Here is a 21830-nt window from a genome sequence, read left to right as displayed (position 1 = left end):
TCTCTCGCTTGCTGTCTCAAATAAATAAATAAAATCTTAAAAAAAAAAATTGTATCCTTTGAAGCAAAGGTAAACACAGTGAAGTGTTAACATCTGTTTACTCTCAGCGGAAGATACATGGGTGTGGTATTTAAAGTTCTTTTCTGTATGTTATTAATTTTTTAGTTAGAAATTGTTGCTTTGTCATCTCTTTTCATTTATCTTGGAATTTTTTTTTTAAACAAACCAAAGTTTTGCTGTATTCTCTGAGCTGGATATATTTCTCTTTTCTCTTCCTACTGAAATGATTTGTGGGTAAAAATTTAGGAGTCTGGGCTATTCCTCCAGAATGTACATTTTATTTCTTTTGAGTTTTTATCATTTTATTCATCCCCGGAGTTGATTCAACTCAGTCTTGAAGAACAAACATCCATTACAATAATGGTTTATGAAAAATATTGTTCAGAGTTTTTAGAGGAGGTGAAAGCTGCAAAAAGACTTCCGTGTGATCTTGGGAGAGTCCTACTACTGCATATTAAGGATGATATCATCCTGTCCTCGGGTCCATCTCCATCTTTTCCTTTCCCTGCTTCTAATAAGCCTGTCTTCAATTTTACTCATTTATTTGAGAGGTCAGAGTCATTGCTCCAGAGCGGGAGGTGGAGTGTCTGTCAGTGCTGCTTTTGAGTTCGTGTATGTTTATTCTATCTTATTTTGCATTTGTGTTCAACAAAACAAGCTTGTCTATGAGAATTATGAGTGTTGCAGAAACTTTAAACCAGTAGGCACACTAAAACATAATTGACTGTAGCATTTTAGGTTTAAAGGATCCCCTGCTTCTCTCTTTCATTCTGTCCTCAGAGAAGGTACCTGAGTAAATGTCAAGGACTGAAGCAGAATGAGAGGGACAATTTGATATTGCCAAAACCAGATTTCCACCTCTACGAGGAAATGTATTAGCTTTATATATAGAATAAATGCATAGTTTCTTGTTTGCAATTTGAGAAGAATCTTTCCTGAGGAGCATAGATTGACATAATATTGAAGTCTGCTCTCCAGGAAAGAGATCAGTTGGCTAGAACGCAAGGTTTGTGAGTACTTTTTCCTTACTCAAAAAACAAACAAAAAACCACACACACACAAAACTTTAAAAGAAAATTGCACTCAGGATTCATAGAAAGATAGTCACTCTCTGTGGTTCTTACCCTTAGTTTCATGGAAAAGTGATTGTTTTTTTTTGTATTTAAGTGTTGTGAAGTGATATTATTATTCATTCTTTTTCTGCTGGTAATGATTTATACTCATCAATATATTTTTATCTTTAAAAACATTTGCAGGAATATATGTATATATATATATATTTTAAAGATCTTATTTATCCATTTGGGGGAGAGAGAGAGAGAGCGCACACAGAGAGTGAGTGAGAGGGGAAGCCGACTCCCTGCTGAGCACAGAGCCAGACACAGGGCTCAATCCCAGGACTCCTGAGATCATGACCTGAGCCAAAGGCAGACACTTAACTGACTGAGCCACCCAGGCACCCCTGCAGGAGTATGTCTTTTGACTCCGTTTAATCATTATTAACCCCTTGGTACAGCTTTTCCCGATTACCCCATGCATTTGCCCAGATAAAATCTATGTTGAGTAGAGATTGGCAGGGGCATAATATATCATACTTTAATATTTTCTGTGAGTTACCTTTAATCCACTTGGCAGTATTTCCAAATCTGTATTTTTAAACATCTGTGTGGTATTCAATGGTATGATATACTCACTTGAAGATCATTTCAATTTTTTTTTTTACCATTACAAACAATGCTACCACGAACATTTTATCATCTATATCTTTGCACACATATTTGAATATTTTTGTGGAAGAGATTCTTAGAATTACTGGGTTAGCATGCTGATAGATACTGCCAAATTGTCTTCCCCAAAGGCTTTACAAATTTATAGACCCAATTATAAGGCAGAAAGCAGCCCTTCTTATGTTTTTAATTAAATTCTAAGGTGTGTTGACTGTTTTACAATTTAGAGGAGAGGCAGGTAAGTAAAAAAATGATCATAATTCAATGTGATAATTACATTAATAAAGGAACGCTGTAAGAGGGATGTCTAATACAGATTGGATTGGAAATATTAGGAAGACTTTCCAGTGGATTTCATGCTTTAGCTGTGTTGTGAATAATGAGTGCATTAAGCAAGCAAGGGAGGAGAGGTGTGTTGGGAGGGAAGACAGTGTAGGCGTGGGGAGCAGTACATGTGAAAGGCAAAATGAATGAGATAATGTGAAGTATTGGGAACTGCAAGTGCTTCACAATTATGGAAGCACAGGGTGTCGTGAGAGAACAAAGGAAATGCAGGGAAGGTATTAAAGGACTAAGATGGTTATTCCAAGGAAGTGGGATTTTATCCTGTGGAAAATGATGAGTCATTAAAGGCATTTATATCAATGAAAAGATGTAATCTGATTTTTCTGTTGGGAAAATCACTGTCTTGTCACTGTGGGAGGTAGAATGGGGTGGGTTCAAAAATAGAGGAGATGACCAGGTGAGGAGTGATGAAGGTCTAAGCTAAGGCAAGGGTATGGCGACTGGACAAAGGGGCTGAATTTGAGAGTTCCTAAGGGGGGATTCTAAGTAGAACTGGGAGACTATTTGAGTGCGGTGAGCGAAGGAGGAGGAAGAGCTGGGGATGGTTTTTCTGTATTTTAACTTTGATAAGAAGTTAGGATTTCTGCTTGCCAAGATACAGAGGATAGGAGAAAGGACAGATGAAGATAAACTCAGGTTAAGATAATCCATGACTTTGCTGTTGCCATGGGTCAACTTAGTGGAGATGTGGGCAGACTGTGGAACACGTACATCTGGCCATCAGGTGGGAGCTGGGCTGGAGGTATAGATAGGGGAGTCATTGTCCTGTAGGTAGAAGTGACCCCCTGTGAATGGGTGTCCGCTCCTTGGGGAACTTTGCCTAAAGTTAAAGGACGCCTAAGGGTCAGGAAAGAAGACTAGGAAGGAATGCCAGTTAAGTGTGAGGAAAACCAGGGGAGAAAGGTTATCCCGATGAAAGAGGGAAGGAGCAGATTTCAGGCCTGCTTGCTAGTGAGCGAATGATTGGAGACTGATTTGGGAAAGTGTGGATGAGGAGGTGGAAGCTGTAAATTTGTAGCAGGAGATGCCTACATTTTGACAGTTTCAGGTGCTAAGACTTTTGAGTCAAAAGAAGTAGATTCAAATCACTTTGTTTCATCACAATAGTAATATAACAAATTGTTTTTTTTAAATAAAGAAAAATTTTTTAGGGATGCCTGGGTGGCTCAGTTGGTTAAGCGTCTGCCTTCGGCTCAGGTCATGACCCCAGGGTCCTGGGATCGAGCCCCGCATCGGGCTCCCTGCTCTGCGGGGAGCCTGCTTCTCCCTCTGCCTGCCGCCCCCCCTGCTTGTGCACACACTCTCTCTCTCATAAATAAATACATAAAATCTTTAAATAAAGAAAATTTTTTTTAGAGTGAACTGGGGAGGGATGGGCAGAGGGAGAGAGAGAATCCCAAGCAAGCTCCATACCCAGCGCAGAGCGTGTCGTGGGGCTCCAGCTCACGGCCCTGAGATCATGAGCTGAGCCGAAATCAAGAGTCAGACACTTAGCCATCTGAGCCACCCAGGTGCCCCACAAATTTTTTTTAAGAAAAACATTTCTTTATCTATGTAAAATTTGAATATGTTATATATTAAAAAACATATATACCTCATACATTGCTATTGAGATTTTAAAATGGTGCAGCCACTGTGGAAAATAGTAATGCAGTTTGTAAAAATGTTAAACATGGAGTTACGGCAGGACCCAGAAATTCTACCCTTAGGTGTTTACCCCAGAGAAATGAAAATACACATCTACATAAAAACTTGTACACAAATGTTCATACCAGCACTATTCACAGTGGCTAAAAAGAAAAAATACAGGGACGCCTGGGTGGCTCAGTCGGTTAAGCCTCTGCCTTCGGCTCAGGTCATGATCCCAGGGTCCTGGGATCGAGTCCCACATCGGGCTCCTTGCTCAGCAAGGAGCCTGCTTCCCCCTCTGCCTGCCTCTGTCTCTCTCTCTCTCTCTCTCTGATAAATAAATAAAATCTTAAAAAAAAAAAAAAAAAGAAAAAAATACACATGTCTATCCAACAAGTGGATAAACAAATACTGGGATACCCATACAATGGAATATTATTCAACCGTAAAAAAGGAACTACTGACACATTACAGCATGTATGACCCCTGGAAAATCATGCCAAATGAAAGAAGACAGTCACAAAGGATTACATATCATGTATGTATTTTATGTATGTTCATATATTTGTATGAAATGCCAAGTCCGCAGAACAGGCAACTCTAGAGAAACAGAAATAGATTAGTGGTACAAGGTGATGCAGGATCTGGGGGGGATGGGAAATGACTACTAATGTATTTGAGTTTTATTTCTGGAATGATGAGAATGTTCTAAAATTAGATGGTGGTGATGGTTTCATACTTCTGTGAGTATACTGAAAACCACTAAATCGTATATTTTAAAGCGTGGATTTTATGGCTTGTGAATTATTTCTCAATAAAGCTATTAAAAATAAACAAAATGGCAAAGCTAATGACAAATGAAAAAAAATGATAACACTTCACAGGGATGGTTAATATTTGTAACACAAAAGACATTTTTATATAAAGTAATATAACAAATTCCAGTCCTTTAATTTCCATACCTGCAGAACAGGGCTCACAGGTGACCTAGAGGCGAGCTATGAGAATTAAATGAGATCACTGTTAACATTCATATTAGTTATTGTCATTATCCTCAGTCTTCATTGCACCTGGAATGCTTAAGAATCCCTGTGTAGAGAGGTTTAAGTGTTTAGCTAACTAAAATAATGGCTCGAGAGTAGAACTTGAGTATCATGAAATTCTGATGGTTGTGTTCTCGTGAATCTGATGCTATTTCATCCTCCTGGTTCATTTCATAGATATTTATTGCATTTCTGCTATGCACCCGTGCTAAACTAGTTGCCAGGGGTGCAAGGATGATTCAACCATTGCTCCTACTTTCAAGAATCTTATGATTAAGCAGGATAAAGAGACAGGATAGGATGGTTACCCTAAGATGTGGCAACGAGGAGAGAGATGCACTCAGAGCAGAGGAGAGGCAGTGGGAAATTGGGAGTGGGTTCTAGGAATCCGTCTCCAAAGTGAAACCTGAATGGAGGAGGAGGAGTAGAAGTTACCCAGATGACACAAAGGTGGAGGAATGGAGGCGGGCAATGAGGGTGGTAACACAAAGCAAAGGTGAATCCCAGAGTTAGCCTAGAACATAGGAAATGCTGGGAACACCCAACAGCATGTGTTGCTGGACCAGGAGATGGGTGGACGCAGTGTGGTGGGATGAAGAGCCGAGAGCCAAGTTCTGAAAGCCCTTATGAGGCATTCAAGTGAACTTTGATTTTTATCCTAGTGGCAGTTGGCAGCTTTTGAAGTTTTGTTTTATTTTGTTTTTAAAGATTTTATTTATTTGACAGAGAGAGAGAGAGAGAGAGCGTGCGTGCACACACACAAGCAGAGGGAGTGGCAGGCAGAGGCAGAGGGAGATGCAGGGGGAGCCCGATGCAGGACTCGATCCCAGGACCCCAGGATCACGACCCGAGCCAAAGGCAGTTGCCCAACCAACTGAGCCACGCAGGTGCCCCAGCTTTTGAAGTTTTAATCAAGCTGTGAAATGGCTAGATTTTTGTTTCATATGGATAATTGTGAGGCCTAAATGAAGGAGGAATTGAAGATAAATCTGTCCTGAAGTAGGAAGGACCTACTAGAGAAAGGAGCTTATTATAGTTTGGGCAGTGAATAAGAGTTATGGGTTAGAGGGTCTGTTCGAGAAATATTTAGGAGAGAAAATGGCAGTTGTTGCTGATGGGTGGAGAGGGTGGTGTGGGAAAGGGAGGAAGTGGCTTCAGGGGTATCTTAGGTTTCTAGTTGGGAGGTTGTGTTGGTGGTGTTACACCACTTGAGATATTACAGGAAAAATGATGAGTTTATTCTCTCGGAAAACAAGAGACCGATTCATTAGGTATTTGCCTTTTGCTTTGTAGATAATCCCATGAGAATTTTCTTTGTCCAGTACTTTGACACAATAGCTGTTGGTTACCTGGGTCTTTTCTGTTCCTTCTGAAGAATAAAACTTTGCTTTCAAAATTTGTATATGCTTAACTCTCTCTTTTCTTTCTTAAAATTTTTTTTAATCTCTAGGAAGAACCTAAGAAAGTCCGCTTTGATTATGACTTATTCCTGCATCTTGAAGGCCATCCACCAGTGAATCACCTCCGCTGTGAAAAGCTAACTTTCAACAACCCCACAGAGGAGTTTAGAAGAAAGTTGCTGAAGGCAGGAGGGGTAAGTGGGCACTGCCTTGTGAAAAGCCTTCACTTCAAAAACTAGTTGCTAGTGTGTTAAGAAGTGTACTAATGTTTTGAGAGAGGTAAGAGAGAGGAAGGACCTTAATGACTTAGCTGTGGACTCCTGGTTTGGGATGAAGAGGTAAGCAAACATGAATATTTTACGTAGGTATGAATCTGAAATTATGCTGTTGGTTGGAATAGCTTGATAGTCTGTGCAGCTCAAATCTATTTTAACAAAAAGCCAAAAACAATAAACTTTCCTCAGTTAAGCAAAGAACAATGTCTGAACTTTGTCATATCAGTTTATAGAAACTTTTCGGTGAAGTTGAAAGTCCTGTTTAAAATTATATAAAAAGAGGTTGTTGTCCAGATTTTCTTGGGAAAAATTAATAGAAAAAGTATAGTAATTCATGTGACAGGCTTGGGTTATTTAAATACACATTTTTGTTTATTTGAATTGTGTGTAGGTAAAAGATGGGTTTTCTTTCATTTTTTTTTTTTTTAATGTTTTATTTATTTATTTGACAGAGAGACAGCGAGAGAGGGAACACAAGCAGGGGGAGTGGGAGAGGGAGAAGTAGGCTCCCCACTGAGCAGGGAGCCCGATGCGGGGCTCGATCCCAGGACCCTGGGATCATGACCTGAGCCGAAGGCAGACACTTAATGACTGAGCCACCTGGCGCCCCTCATTTTTTTTTTAAAGATTTTATTTATTTATTTGAGAGAGAAAGAGAGAGCGAGAGAGTAAACATGGGCAGGGGTGGTGCAGAGGGAGAGGGAGAGAAGCAGACTCCCCGCTGAGCAGGGAGCCCAATGCGGGACTCCATCCCAGGACCCTGAGACCATGACCTGAGCCAAAGGCAGATGCTTAACTGACTGAGCCACCTAGGCACCCCGGATTTTTTTTTTTTTTTTTTTTTTAAAGATCATGGTAACCAAGTTTTGCCTGTGTGATTTGGCTAGGATGGGGAACGATTTTTAAGTGGGGTTTTGTGCAGACACAAATGTACGGAATGTTTGCTTGCAGCTAAGTCAGCTGTGCAGGCAAATGCTACTGACTCATGGAAGTCTACAATGGGTGCCATTTGGACCATCATCCTCTTTCCACTTCAGATGAACTTCCTGTGTCATCTTATGTGGGCAGTTCTGACCCCATAAAATGTTGAAATGCATTCTTTACTCTAGAATTTCCTTCACTTAGTTTTTCTGGAAGGTTTTTGATAGCTTTGCCTCAATGCTCTTATCATATGTGTAAACATATGTGGATCATAACTTTGCAAAATGCCTCATTTCTTTCATAAGCTCTATCTGAGGGCTATGTAGGGAAGAGTTTGGTTTTGTATAGCACAGAAGTGTTTTCCCTTTATTGAAACCCCTTTTTGTGGGGTTAGAGACAACCACTTGGAGAAGCTGTGGACCCTCTCATAAGAAAATCACCCATATGTACTGCTGTGTGAACATTTTGGGTTATGTGGAACTCCTGAAGTCCATTTTTTGGAGTCCTATTTTGCCAAGATCCTATCCTTTCAGCTGAAATACTAATAATATGCATTTGAAGCATTGTAAGTCCCTTTACCACATTTCATTCAGTACTCTGCTATGTCACTACATTATGGGTTAAATAGGTATTGGGCCAGGTTTGGAAATAAACCACCACTTATAGTATTTTATGGGGAAATGTGTCTTCATGAAGAAATGGCCTTTTGTAATACAACTCATTTTTCTTTTTTTTTTAAGATTTATTTATTTATTTTAGAAAGAGACAGTGCAAGCAAGCGTGAGTAGGCGGACGGGCAGAGAGAGAGGGAGGGAGAGAATCATCAAGCAGATTCCCTACTGAGCATGGAGCCCAACATGGGGCTTGATCTCAGGACCCTGAGGTCATGACCTGGGCTGAAATCAAGAGCCGGACGCTTAACCCAGGTGCCCCTGTAATACAACTCATTTTAAAGTTAGAGATTTATTATGTATTTATTAAGGAAGTGGTGTTTTTTTTTAAAACCTATTTTATTCTTTTTATAGTTACCAAGAACACAGTGTTGATGCTATTTACCTGTGGCTGTGCCCTTAAAAATGAGCTGGTCCATCCCTGGTTATCTGCCCAAAGAAAATGAAAACACTAGTTTGAAAAGATATATGCGCCCTTACGTTTATTGCAGCATTATTTACACTAGCCAAGAAACACTCTCTGTGTCCATTGATAGATGAGTGGGTAAGGAAGAAGTGGTACATATATGTAATGGGATATTACTCAGCAATAAAGAAAGAATGAAATCTTGCCATTCATGACAACATGGATGGACCCAGGAGGTGGATATTCTGCTAAGTGAAGTAGGTTAGACAGAAAGACAAATACCATGATTTTACTTAGATGTGGAATGAAAAAAAACAAGTCAAACAGACAAACAAAATAAAACCAACGGAAACAGGCTTGCAAATACAGAGAACAAACTGGTGATTGCCAGAGGGGAGGAGGGTAGGGGACTGGTGAAAAATGTGAAGGGGATTAAGAGGTACAAACTTCTAGTTATAAAATAAATAAGTCACGGGCGCCTGGGTGGCTCAGTTGGTTAAGCGACTGCCTTCAGCTCAGGTCATGATCCTGGAGTCCCGGGATCGAGTCCTGCATCGGGCTCCCTGCTCGGCGGGGAGTGTGTTTCTCCCTCTCCCGCTCCCCCGTCTTGTGCTCTTTCTCTCTCTCACTCTCTCTCTCAAATAAATAAATAAAATCTTTAAAAAAAAAAAAAATAAGTCACGAGGAGGAAAGTATAGCATAGGGAATTTAGTCAGTAAGCTTCTAATGACTTTGTATGGTGACAGATGGTGACAACAGTTATCATGGTGAGCATTTCATAATATGTATAGCTGTCGAATCACTGTGTTGTACACCTGAAACTAGGACGGTATTGTATGTCAACTATACTTCGATCAAAAAAATGAGTGGGTCCGTTTTAAATCCTGATTGTTATTATTTTCTTTTTATGTTGGTGGCATTTTATGCTTCTCATTATTCCTCTCGGATATGTCGTTAGGTGGGTGATCGGAGCCTGTGGATTCTGAAACTTGAGTACCTCAGGGTTCTGATAAGAGTCGTAGGAAAGAGTAAATACGATACAAGAACTTTTTGAAACACCACTTAGTCCCAGAGCACTCAGGGCTTGCTTGCAAGCTGAAGAGGTTACAGGTCAGTGATAATGCAGCAGAGTGCACTGCTGCATCCCAATAAGGTCTCTAGTAGAGTTCTGTCTTCCTCTTCTCAGCCTTTCTCTCAGAACTGTCCTCCTTGACTTTCCTTCTTTGTATTTCTTGAAGTGCTGTTTGAAGCCTGTAGATTTGTTTCTGTTAGACTTAGATTGTGTCTTGACACCTCTAAAATAAGTTGAAATGTGAAATATTCAGGCAAACCAGTTACTTAACATAAATTCTTTAAGAGACTGATACCAGTAAATTTTGGGGTAAAATTAAAATTTAAAAATGTGCTTGAAATAATAGTAATCCAGGCGCCTGGGTGGCTCAGATGGTTAAGCATCTGCCTTCGCCTCAGGTCATGATCCCAGGGTCCTGGGATCGAGTCCTGCATCGGGCTCCCTGCTCAGCGGGGAGCCTGCTTCTCCCTCTGCCTCTCTCTCTCTCTGTCTCTTATGAATAAATAAAATCTTTAAAAAAAAAAAAAAAGAAATAATAGTAATCCTATAGATTCTGTCCAGTTAGTATGGGAAAATTAGTCTTTTATGGAAATGTGGGAATCTATAGACTAATAAACATTTTTTTGGCTTACCTAGATTTTTGGCTACCTTGTATTGTTTTTACCTGGTATGTAAATATTTATCATTGTCTTGATATTAATGCAGCCTGTCATCGTGTTACTAACTTATCAGCCATTTTGATTTTATTAGAAATCTTTCTTGGGGCGCCTGGGTGGCTCAGCCATTAAGTGTCTGCCTTCGGCTCAGGTCATGATCCCAGGATCCTGGGATCGAGCCCCACATCAGGCTCCCTGCTTGGCGAGAAGCCTGCTTCTCCCTCTCCCACTCCCCCTGCTTGTGTTCCCTCTCTCGCTGTGTCTCTCTCTGTCAAATAAATAAAATCTTAAACAAAAAAAAGAGAAATCTTTTTTTTAAGCTTTATTAACATAATTGACATGCATATACCATTGTATAAGTTTAAGATGTACATTGGATTGATTTTGTACATTTGTATATTGCAGAATGATTACCACCATAGCTTTGGCTATCCTCTTCATCATGTTACATAATTACCATTTCTTTTTTGGTGAAAACATTTAAGGTCTACTCTCTTTGTAACTTTGTTTATTTATTTTATTATTTTTTAAAGATTTTATTTATTCATTCATGAGAGACAGAGAGAGAGAGAGAGAGGCAGAGGGAGAAGCAGGCTCCCAAGGAGCAGGGAGCCCGATGCGGGACTCGATCCCAGGACTCTGGGATCATGACCTGAGCCGAAGGCAGATGCTCAACCATCTGAGCCACCTAGGCGCCCCTCTCTTTGTAACTTTGAAATACACAATTCAATAATATTAATTATAATTGCCATATATAATTGCTTTCCATTGCATTCCACTTACTCTTCTTATAAGTGAACATTTGTACTGTTTGACCAGCATCTCCTCATTTTCCCCCACCCTCCAGCACCTGGTAGCTACCATTCTAGTCTCTGTTTCTAGGAGTTCAGCTTTTTAAGATACCACATATAAGTGATATCATAGAGTATCTGTCTTTCTCCGTCTGACTTTCACTTAGTTTAATGCTTTCAGGTTTTATCCATGTTGTCACAAATGGCACGATGTCCTCCTTTCTCATAGCTGAATAATATTCCATTATTTTCTCCATTCACTTAGGTTGTTTCCAGATCTTGGCTATTGTAAATAATGCTGCAGTGGACATAGAAGCACAGATATCTTTTCAATATCCTGTTTTTTATTTTCCTTTGTACACACACACATGCACACACGGGATTGCTGGATCCTATGGTAGTTCTCTTTTTAATTTTTTTGAGAAACCTATATATTTAGTTTTCCATAGTGGCTGTACAATCCCACCAACAGAGCATTAAGGGTTCCTTTTTCTCCACATCATCTCCAATACTTATCATTTCTTTCTTTTTTTTTTTTTCAAAGATCTTTTATTTATTTATCTGAGAGAGAGAATGGGAGACAGAGAGCATGAGAGGGGGAGGATCAGAGGGAGAAGCAGACTCCCCACCGAGCAGGGAGTCCAATGCGGGACTCGATCCCGGGACTCCAGGATCATGACCTGAGCCGAAGGCAGTCGCTTAACCAACTGAGCCACCCAGGCGCCCCAATACTTATCATTTCTTATCTTTTTGATAATAGCCTAACAAGTGTGAGGTGATATCTCACTGTGATTTTGATTTGCATTTCCCTGATGATTAGTAATGTTAAGCACCTTTTTATCTACCTCTTGGCCATCTGTGTATCTTCTTAGGCAGATTTTGAAATCAGACTGTAGTTTCTGCCATTGAGGTGTATGAATTCTTTATATATTTTGGATATTAACCCCTTAGATGATTCGCAAATACTTTCCTCTGTAGGTTGCCTTTTTCATTTTGTGTTGCTGATTTCCCTTGCTTTGCAGAAGCTTTTTAGTTTGATATAGTTCTACTTGTTTATTTTTGCTTTTGTTGCCTTTGTGTTTTTTTTTTTAATTAACATATAATGTATTATTTGTTTCAGGGGTACACGTCTGTGATTCATTGGTCTTACACAATTCACAGCACTCACCATAGCACATACCCTCCCCAGTGTCCATCACCCAGCCACCCCATCCCTCCCACCCCCTACCACTCCAGCAACCCTCAGTTTGTTTCCTGAGATTAAGAGTCTCTTATGGTTTGTCTCCCTCTCTGGTTTTGTCTTTTTTTTTTTTTTTTAAGATTTTATTTATTTATTTGACAGAGAGAGACACAGCAAGAGAGAGGAACACAAGCAGGGGGAGTGGGAGAGGGAGAAGCAGGCTCCCTGCTGATCAGGGAGCCCAATGCGGGGCTGGATCCCAGGACCCTGGGATCATGACCTGAGCCAAAGGCAGATGCTTAACAACTGAGCCCCCCAGGGACTCCTGGTTTTGTCTTGTTTCATTTTTCCCTCCCTTCCCCTATGATCCTGTCTTGTTTCTCAAATTTCTCATATCAGTGAGATCAGATGATAATTATCTTTCTCTGATTGACTTATTTCGCTTAGCATAATACCCTCTAGTTCCATCCACGTCATTGTAAATTTGTTGCTTTTGTTCTGATGTTTGTTATTAGAAATCTTGTTCATGACTATGTCTCTTCAGATAAACATTTTTTCCCCTCCCTGGGTTTTAGGGTGAGAGAGGGGTGCTGTGTTTCTTACACTTAACCATTATATGTGCGATGTAGATGTATATATTCTGCCTTTACAGGAAAAATTCAGTCCTTATCATACGTATGTACTGTGCAAAATCATTATAGCTTCAGGCATGAGTGGAGTAAGCCTACTGTTTGGGCTATGGTTCCTTCTCCTTATTTTTTCTTTTAAACAGAAAGTACATAACACTATTAAAAGTTGAACTTGGCTTTTCAAGGGATCAGAAAGGTTGTTTTTAGAGCTAGTAGCATCTTAGAAAAATGCTTTTAACATTAAAAGAAAATGATTCCAAAGAGCTTTTTGCCAGAAGAATCTTGAAAAATTGTAGATTTTTTTTCTACTTTCAAAACCTATAAGCCACTAACTACATGACAATTTTTTTTTTTTTTTTTTTTGGGTCCATAACATTTTTTCCACTGGATTTCTTCCTCTTTTTTTTTTTTTTTAATGTTGCAACTCATTTCTAAATAGTCTCAATGAAATGTACCCTAAGTTCTTCTGTTGAATAGTCCCTAATATATATTTCGGATATTTTGCTTTAAAAGAAAAAAGAGTAACTTTTGAGGGAAGGACACATTTGTAATTCAGCATTGTTTTCTGAGAAAATTGGAATACAGAATGATTTCATTTACAAGACCCTAAAGGTAGTTTCCTCTAAATGAGAGACCTTATTGGAGCTGCTAGGGAAATCGTAGATTTGGTTTGGGATCTAGCCCCTGTCAGGCCTTAAGTAAAAGGCAGAAGGTAGGGGTCAGGAAATGGAAAAGAACAATCTGAGAGCTCCTGAGAAGAGACTGCTTTTTATTTTGAGATCTTATTTTATTTTTTGTTTGGTAGAAGGGTAGAGGACAGTGAGCAATAAACTTTTGAGGGTAAAACTTGATATGTCCATTTGTCCTTGGATTTTAAGCAAAAGAACCAAATATACCCCATTGAGGAGTACCTCTGAATTCCACTGAGAATATTTCTACTTGTTTTTATATAAATGAACTGATGAATCCTTTTTGAATGATTTTCAAAATGCTGTTTAGGATGTCAGGATTTTTTTTAAGGATTTATGATCACAGTAGATGATTTTGTTTTTATTTACTTGATCCCCTTCTTAGTAGCTAGAATTCAGTCCTACTGAAAAATTGCTGAAGGGCTTGACATCCATTACATTTGACTGAATGAAAGAGGATGAGTTTTTCTTTTGGGTGTTGGCAAAGTTAAGATGCAGATAGTGTACATCCTATAGCTGAAAGTCATCATTCTACTAACTCAGCTCTCTGGGATTTCCTGTGGGGAGGGAGTGTGATACCATTGGAAAAGTTTCGAAATCAGGCAGACTTAAGTAAAAAGCTCATCTTTGTCATCTTCTGTCTGAAGAAAATAATGACATCTCTTTGAATCTCAGTTTGTCATCCGTGAAATGGGTGAGACTGTGTTTTCCTCATTGGGAATGTCCAAACATGGTGTGTGACACTTAACAGAGACCCAGCCCCTTGGTTCTTTTTCCTTTGTTGGTTTAGAAAATTAACAGATCTTTAGCCATGTGTATGTCGAGCATTTAAAGTACCCTGAAAAAGGTGTGCTGGGTAGTGTAAGCTATTCTAGATTTAGTCACAGGAAGACGTCTTTACCACCAGTTAGTGTGACTAGCACATTGGTGGACCTGTGTTGGATTTAAAGAATATTAGCCCACGGTATCTCTTTTCAAGGAGTTTAATTCTGGCAGCTTGTATTTTGCTTGTGTAATGTGAAACAAAGATCTGTTCAGAATATCGTTTAAGATGTAAGTTTTCATTAGAAAAATTATTAGTTCTTATCATTGTTCTTAATTCTAAATTTCTAGCAAATCCTATAAGGCTTCTTACAAGATTTCCTAAGTAGTATGTTCAGCATGGTAGCCGTATCCTTATGCTTCTATGAAGAAAGCACAAAAGGGACAAGTATCTTTGGAGAATCAAGTTTATGTTATAGCTGCTCCCCTGTTTTTGGCCTGGAAATCAAATGGTCTGCTGTGGTTCTGTTGTTCTTTATGGAATGGTGGTAGGATTGGTAGATTTTTTTTTTCCCCTTGCTTGCTTGCTTTCCTCAATTAAACAGGCCAAAGTCTAAACATGTTGTTCAGTCTATTTCTGAATCACTGGCAAGCAGTTAATTTTGAGGACTGAAAATTAAAACTAACCACAGCAGTTGTTAAAACTAGGGTTTCTATAGGCAGAAATCCAATTCTGTTCAGACACCACCTGTTTCAATAGGACATTTCAGACGCCCATTTGGCAGACTTTGCTGGAGAAGACATGGGGAACATGCTTACAGTCTGTGTTAAGTCTGCAGCATAATGCAGTCCTGCTTCTCAGAGTGACAGTTACATTTATATATGATATGTTTTTGCAAGGAATAAATTGGGATCTTTTTGAAACACTGCTTATTGTGAAGTGGCATTCAAGTCCATGGCAGTCCCCCACCAAGGGGTTTTGGTTATTAAAGGACCAGAGGGATCTCATGATAAGGAGCTTTCACTAATACAGCTGTGCAAGCCATCTGAACATAGCATTTTATTGCAGGGTTCTGGAATGAATTTTGTCTAGGGCCATTTAGTATTTCCTTTTGTGGGGGAATTTAGAACACTTCTAATTTCTAAACGGTATAGATCACATTCTCCCCCCACCCCCCCCAAAGTTTACATTTTTTTTTAAATAGGTAAATACACACGTAATACAAAATGACATGCAGTCTGTCTTCCTTCAGGCCACCAACAAAGCTGTAGTGAATAACCTTTTACATAGTTCTTTGTGCACAAAGATGAGTATATCTGTAGGAGAAATTCCTAGGAGTAAAACCATGGCTCCGAGGCAAAGTGGAATTTAAATTTTGATGGACATATACAAATTGCCTGTCAAAGAGGTTATACTACTCTGTGCTTGCATCAACAATGTGTGAGAGTACCTATTTCTCCACACGGTGATTTATTAAACTCTTCCCCCCCCCCCGTCGGATGAGTGAAAAATATCTAATTTTTAACTCAGATTTCACTTATGAATGATGATGAGCATCTTTTCATATGTTTAAAAGCTATTTTCATTTCCTCTCAAAGACCACATTTTAATGTATTTTAAATTGGAAATATTCTAAGTGTTTCAGTTTCAACTTAAATTTATGGGTATTCTTCCCACATACTTGCATTTGGAAAGGTTACAACAAGATACGGAAGCCTCTTTAACCAAGGTCCGTGTTTTCAGGCTTTCTTCAGTGTGTAACAAATTATGTTCTTAGGAACTGATTTGTCAAGACTTGGGCTTCTAAAAATGTAAGTGGTTTTTGTGGCAAACTCATCCCAGTAGTGCCCAGAGGATGGATAGCTGATTGCTTATTTTTAAAATGACTCAAAGAAAATAATACATGGAAGATTATTTTAGTGGCTGTTGCTGGACAGCTTCATTCGATTTTTGGATATTTGTTTTGGGACAAGTGTGCCTTTTTGTTATTTTCTGATCTATATCATCCTGTAATTACCTGCCTCAAAAGATGCTGCTGTTTTTCACCAGCACCAGTAAAAGGTGACTTATTTAAATAAATATAGGATCAAGCAGGCTGCCTCATTTATTTGGTTGTGTGTCAGAGTTGCGGTTAATTTTCTGTTGTATGTGCTATTTTCTCTTTTCTATATCCCCTTCCCCCCACGCCTGGAAAATTAAATCATGAAAGTAGAACATACATATAAATGATAAATAGAATGTCAGAGTTGTGAGGCTTCATTCCAAATGTAACATTGGTCTCGTAAATTTTTAGGGAAAGCATGGTCATAGTAGAAAGTTATGTCACTCAGCATATTTAGTGGTTTTATGGTTTAATTTCACCCAGAGTCACAGAAGTTGATGGCAGGACACTGGGGACTTTTGAAAATATGCCCCCCAAAATAGCTGTGGTCTAACACAATCTGCGTGCCTTCATTTGTTCCTTCCTTCCTAATTACCTACTTACCTTTTCAGTAAGGAGGGAAAAAAGTGGAGCACACTTTTCACAAGGTCCACAGCTCAGATATGCTTACTGCATAAACTGAAAAAGGCTCAGTGGAAAAGAAAAATAGATAGATGTTCCTGAGTGTGTACTAGGAAAAATTCTGTCGAGTGTGTCTAAACTCCCAGAATTGGAGGGCGTGCCATGGTTCTTTCTGCAGACCTCCCAGGAGCTGCAGTGTAGCTGACTAAATGTGGGAGCCTTAATTTAGTCTTGAAAGGAAATGCTGTGATATTTGAAAGAAAAGCAACACGTAAGCCTACCCCTAATGCCCACCCCCAGTGCACAAAAAGCCAAGAAAATAAGAAATGAATAGAAAAGAAAAAAAATGAAACCATGTAAATCTTGGAGATTTTCAAATTAAAAAATGAACAATTCTTTCTCTTTTAATTTTATTTTATTAAGATTTTATTTATTTGACAGAGAGAGAGAGGGAGAAAGAGGGAGAGAGTAGCAGAGGGAGAGGGAGAAGCAGACTCCCTGTTGAGCAAGGAGCCCGATGCAGGACTCGATCGCAGGACCCTGGGATCGTGACCTGCACTGAAGGCAGACGCTTAACCAACTGAGCCACCCAGACTCCCCTATTCTTTCTCTTTTTAAATACACAGATATTACAATTGAAAACTTTTGATTCAGTTTTTCCCTCTCTTCTGGGCTCGTGTAGTTCATTATGTACTTGTTTTTAAAGCTGCTTACGAAATTGATCTAATATACCTGAATCTATTACCGTAACTTCTAGCATCCTAGTAAAGGAACTGCTTATGAGAACAGCTGTTTGCCTTGACTGTCCCCACTGGGTATTGTTTTTGGCTCATACTCTATAATACTAAGTAAAAATAAATTTTGCGATGGGGGGGTAGAGAAGAGAAGTTTTAATTAACATTTTATTTTATTTTATTAGCTGAGTTTTTGTTGTCCCATAAGTTATACAAAAACCTGACAGTGGTGGGATCTGTTTAAAAAATAAACGTTTGAGACTCTTGAAATAGTTATTTGTGTTTCATTTTTGAGGAGTAAGGATAAGTGGTAGGTGGTTTAATATAATAACCTTTATCACCACAAGGGACACAGCCATGGTGTGATAGAAAGAAGGTTTGATTTGAAATCTGAAGGCACGAATTCAGTTCTCGGATCTGCTGCTAATTTACCTTGGGCTTTAGGTTGGTATAAATCTAAAATAAGCATAATATCCCCTCCTCCCACTTGAAATTATTAAATAAAACGTGGAACCTAGTTAACCAGTCAGCAAGTAATTCTTTTATTTATTGAAATGACCTCTTTTTTCTGTAGTTTTTTATTATGCTTTGGTTTAAATCATAGTTTTTGTTACTTAGAAAGGTGAAAATAAAAGACTTCTCTTCCAAGACTTTGACATAATAATGGTGTTCCACTGGAAAGAACATGTTTTAGCCCCAAGAAGGAATCTGACTTTTTACCTGTTTTTAAAATAAATATGTGCTAACTTTAGAAAAATGTAGACTTTCTAGAAAAGCAGAAGGAAGAAAAAATACATCATTTTAATCCCTCCAGTAATTGTCACCATTGTATTTCTCATGTAGATGAGATCTCAACAGGTTGTTTGTATTTGCACTTAATGTATTACACATGAATTTCTTGTTTTAAACTGCATGACTTTATTTTAGTTCAAAAACGTCCTCACACCTCAGAGGATTGATGTAGAGATTTCAGTTGTTTGTTAAGAAGTTACCAGTAAGGTGTTCTATGTTTTTATTTTCTTTTTATGTCTCTGATGACTCTCATGGAAATATGGTGGTCTAGTGTTTTTTTGTAATTGGATGGGCCATGTTAGATCTGTTATTTGGAAAATTTTGTATTTTTTTTTTTTAAAGATTTTATTTATTTATTTGAGAGAGAGAATGAGATAGAGAGCATGAGAGGGGGGAGGGTCAGAGAGAGAGGCAGACTCCCCGCTGAGCAGGGAGCCCGACGTGGGACTCGATCCTGGGACTCCAGGATCATGACCTGAGCCGAAGGCAGTCGCCCAACCAACTGAGCCACCCAGGCGCCCTGGAAAATTTTGTATTTTAATAATTGTAGGTGTAGATTTTGGAATGTGTCTTTATAAATGTTATTCTTGCTTTCCCTCTCCTTAGCGGGTCATCTGGGGCCCTGTGGTAGTGTGAAATGGTTAAATACAAAAAGCCTTCATTAATGGAAAGATTGAGTAATATAAGGATGCCCTATCCAGAAGATAAACTGGTCCTTTCAACTACTGTCAAAGTAAAAATGGAATATAATAAAAATCCAGTTAACTTTACAAACTTCAGTCTTAACAATAACTCTTGGTGATTCAAGAGATAGATTTGGGTGGGTTATAGAGACAAGTCTACCCATATGGTTGATGTCTGTAGTGTCTTTGGGCAAATTAGAAATAAATATCCCCACCCTCCCTGCCCCGTGAAGCCTTAGCCCAAGGAACGTAGCATAGCTAGCATAGCATAGTGGGATTTCAGCTTGTCCTCATCCCACAGGCCGAGCATCTTTGTGCAAGGGACCATCTGGACCACGATTTATAGGAATGGCACTATTTATAGGTCCAGACAAAGGTGGATTTTAATGTTAAAACTATCTTGTCTGAGATAGTTGGGACAGGAGTGTCTGGGGAAATAATAAATAAGACTTTATCGAAATTTTGCTATCGGAATATTCCAGTTTTAACTAATAATATGCTATATGTTAACCAACTTGAATTTAAATTAAAAAAAAAAAGAATATTCCAGTTTTTAGTAGCCATGTCCTTTCAAAGGTTTAGCTTAGCCTCTTGTTCTGCCACCCTGCTTTGTGTGTTTAGTTTATGACACTATTGTGCAACATCCATAGATCTCTGTAAAGGTCTGGTTTAAGCATAGGAAGCAAGAGGACTTTTGATAAGACCAATGTGCTAAATCAGGGCTTTCAAATATCAGTGGCTATGAGACCAGGCTAACTCTTTGAAAGAACATACCTACCAAAACTGGAAGACTAGCTGAATAATTTAATATAGGCCTTGCTATTGGGAATTTCACACAATGGGTAGTGATATATTATTTTTTTAAAGTTAAAAATTAAAGAAAGTGGAATTTTCCTTTCAGGTAGTTTTGACCTTTGAATGCTTTGGTAAAGAGAGCATCAGTGAACTCCAGATCAGGGAAATCCTAGATCTTAGTAACAGTCACCATTAGTAAGCATGCCTTCCACTCTATTCCAGTTTTAAGATGGACTTTATCTGCTTTGCAGATAGGTCCCAGGGCTAAGGCTGGAAACTTTTTCTTACGGAGTCTTATTTCCCTTATGCTCCTTCTGTATTTTTTCTTTTTAGATTTCTGTTCCTCCTCGTGATAAAGAAGGGACTTGTTTCTTTTGTCCATCATGCCCCTCTTCCAGGGTCAAGTTTCTGAAGCTTCCCTCTCTCTCTCTCTCTCTCTCTCTCCACACTATCCCCTGGGATCATCTTATCTGAATCCTGTTCTTTTTTATTCTTCGCCTGAAGGGATTTTTGTGGTTTATATACATACTCCCGATTTTGGCTTCAGTTCTTTTTTTTCTTTTTAATTAAAAAAGCATGTTGTAGTTAAATCTTTTCTGATTTGCTTTTCTTAAATGAAAACGCATTGAGGTAAACGATGTATGTGTCTCTACACTGCAGAGCAATAACAGGGTGTGAATGTCTCACAGGCACAAAGATAAATGCTGTACTTGGTTAATCAGTCTTGAAGGTAATAATAAAAGCTGTATGAATTATTGAAGGATGTAGTAGCTTTCTCACTGCTTGATTTTTCTGTACACCTATTCTGATCTCTTTTGGTGAAGAGAACATACCCCACAGTTAAAAGGGCAGACTCTGTTATGAAATAGACCTTTTTTTTTTTTTTTTAGAGATTGGCACTGGCACTAAGTAGCTGTGTAACTTTGGACAAATCAGTTATCTCTATTGGCCTGTTTCCTCGTTTGTAAATGTAATTTACAAACGAGGAAACCATGTATGTGTTTTTCATAGCTGAAGGTATTCTTTGATGTAATAGGTCAAGCTCCCCGTTTTGCAGATGAGTAAACTCTAAGGCACCAAATACTGAAATGATTGATCAAGGGAGAGTTGAGTCAGGGTATCGGTTCACTGTTCTTCCATATTTGTTCTACAGTAATACAGAGTAATGTTAGTTTTCTTTTGATAATGCAATTAAAGAGGCAAGAAATTAAAACAGGTCCCCAGAGCCACTTCTCTTAGTTACGTTAGGGTTACTATAGCAGTAGTGTCCTTCCTGAAGACAGGCTGCGGTGGAGCAGCTCGCTCATGGACGGCGGCAGACTTTATTCTTTTGTGTCTTGCTTCATAAAGTTCTCTGTATTTCTCTTGCTTCTGAAATCCAATTTGCATGGAGAAAATAATAGTTAGGAATCTGCTCCCCTGCCACCCAAACTTTCTTCTTCTTCTTTTTTTTAATTTTATTTTATTATGTTGGTCACCATATATTACATCATTAGTGTTTTTTTTTTTTAATATTTTATTTATTTATTTGACAGAGAGAGACACAGTGAGAGAGGGAACACAAGTAGGGGGAGTGGGAGAGGGAGAAGCGGGCTTCCCACAGAGCAGGGAGCCTGATGCGGGGCTCAATCCCAGGACCCCGGGATCATGACCCAAGCCGAAGGCAGATGCTTAACGACTGAGCCACCCAGGTGCCCCTACATCATTAGTTTTTGATGTAGTGTTCCACGATTCATTGTTTGCGTATAACACCCAGTACTCCATGCATTACGTGCCCTCCTTAATACCCATAACCAAGCCAACCCATCCCCCCATCCCCCTACCCTCTAGAACCCTTAGTTTGTTTCTCAGAGTCCATAGTCTCTCATGGTTTGTCTCTTCCTCCGATTTCCTCCCCTTCATTTTTCCCTTCCTACTATCTTCTTCTTCTTCTTCTTTTTTTTACATATAATATATTATTTGTTTCAGGGGTACAGGTCTGTGATTCATCAGTCTTACACAATTCACAACATTCACCATAGTACATACCCTCCCTAGTGTCCATCACCCAGCCACCCCAACCCTCC

General features: G+C 39.0%; 1 protein-coding gene across 2 annotated transcripts in view; it reads left to right on the top strand.

The window, feature by feature from the left end:
• Positions 1 to 21830, top strand: part of MLLT3 (MLLT3 super elongation complex subunit) — a 281107-nt gene that overhangs the window by 159582 nt on the left and 99695 nt on the right. For both annotated transcript variants that reach the window (XM_081803019.1, XM_081803021.1), the window contains exon 4: positions 6255 to 6398. In XM_081803019.1, coding sequence (XP_081659145.1) covers positions 6255 to 6398 — 144 coding nt within the window. The remainder of the gene's footprint in view (positions 1 to 6254; positions 6399 to 21830) is intronic.

Source organism: Leptonychotes weddellii, chromosome 14, assembly GCF_054177405.1.
Source record: "Leptonychotes weddellii isolate Sample4059 chromosome 14, ASM5417740v2, whole genome shotgun sequence".
NCBI classification, from domain to species: Eukaryota; Metazoa; Chordata; class Mammalia; order Carnivora; family Phocidae; genus Leptonychotes; species Leptonychotes weddellii.
This window is presented reverse-complemented; position numbering and strand designations above follow the sequence as displayed.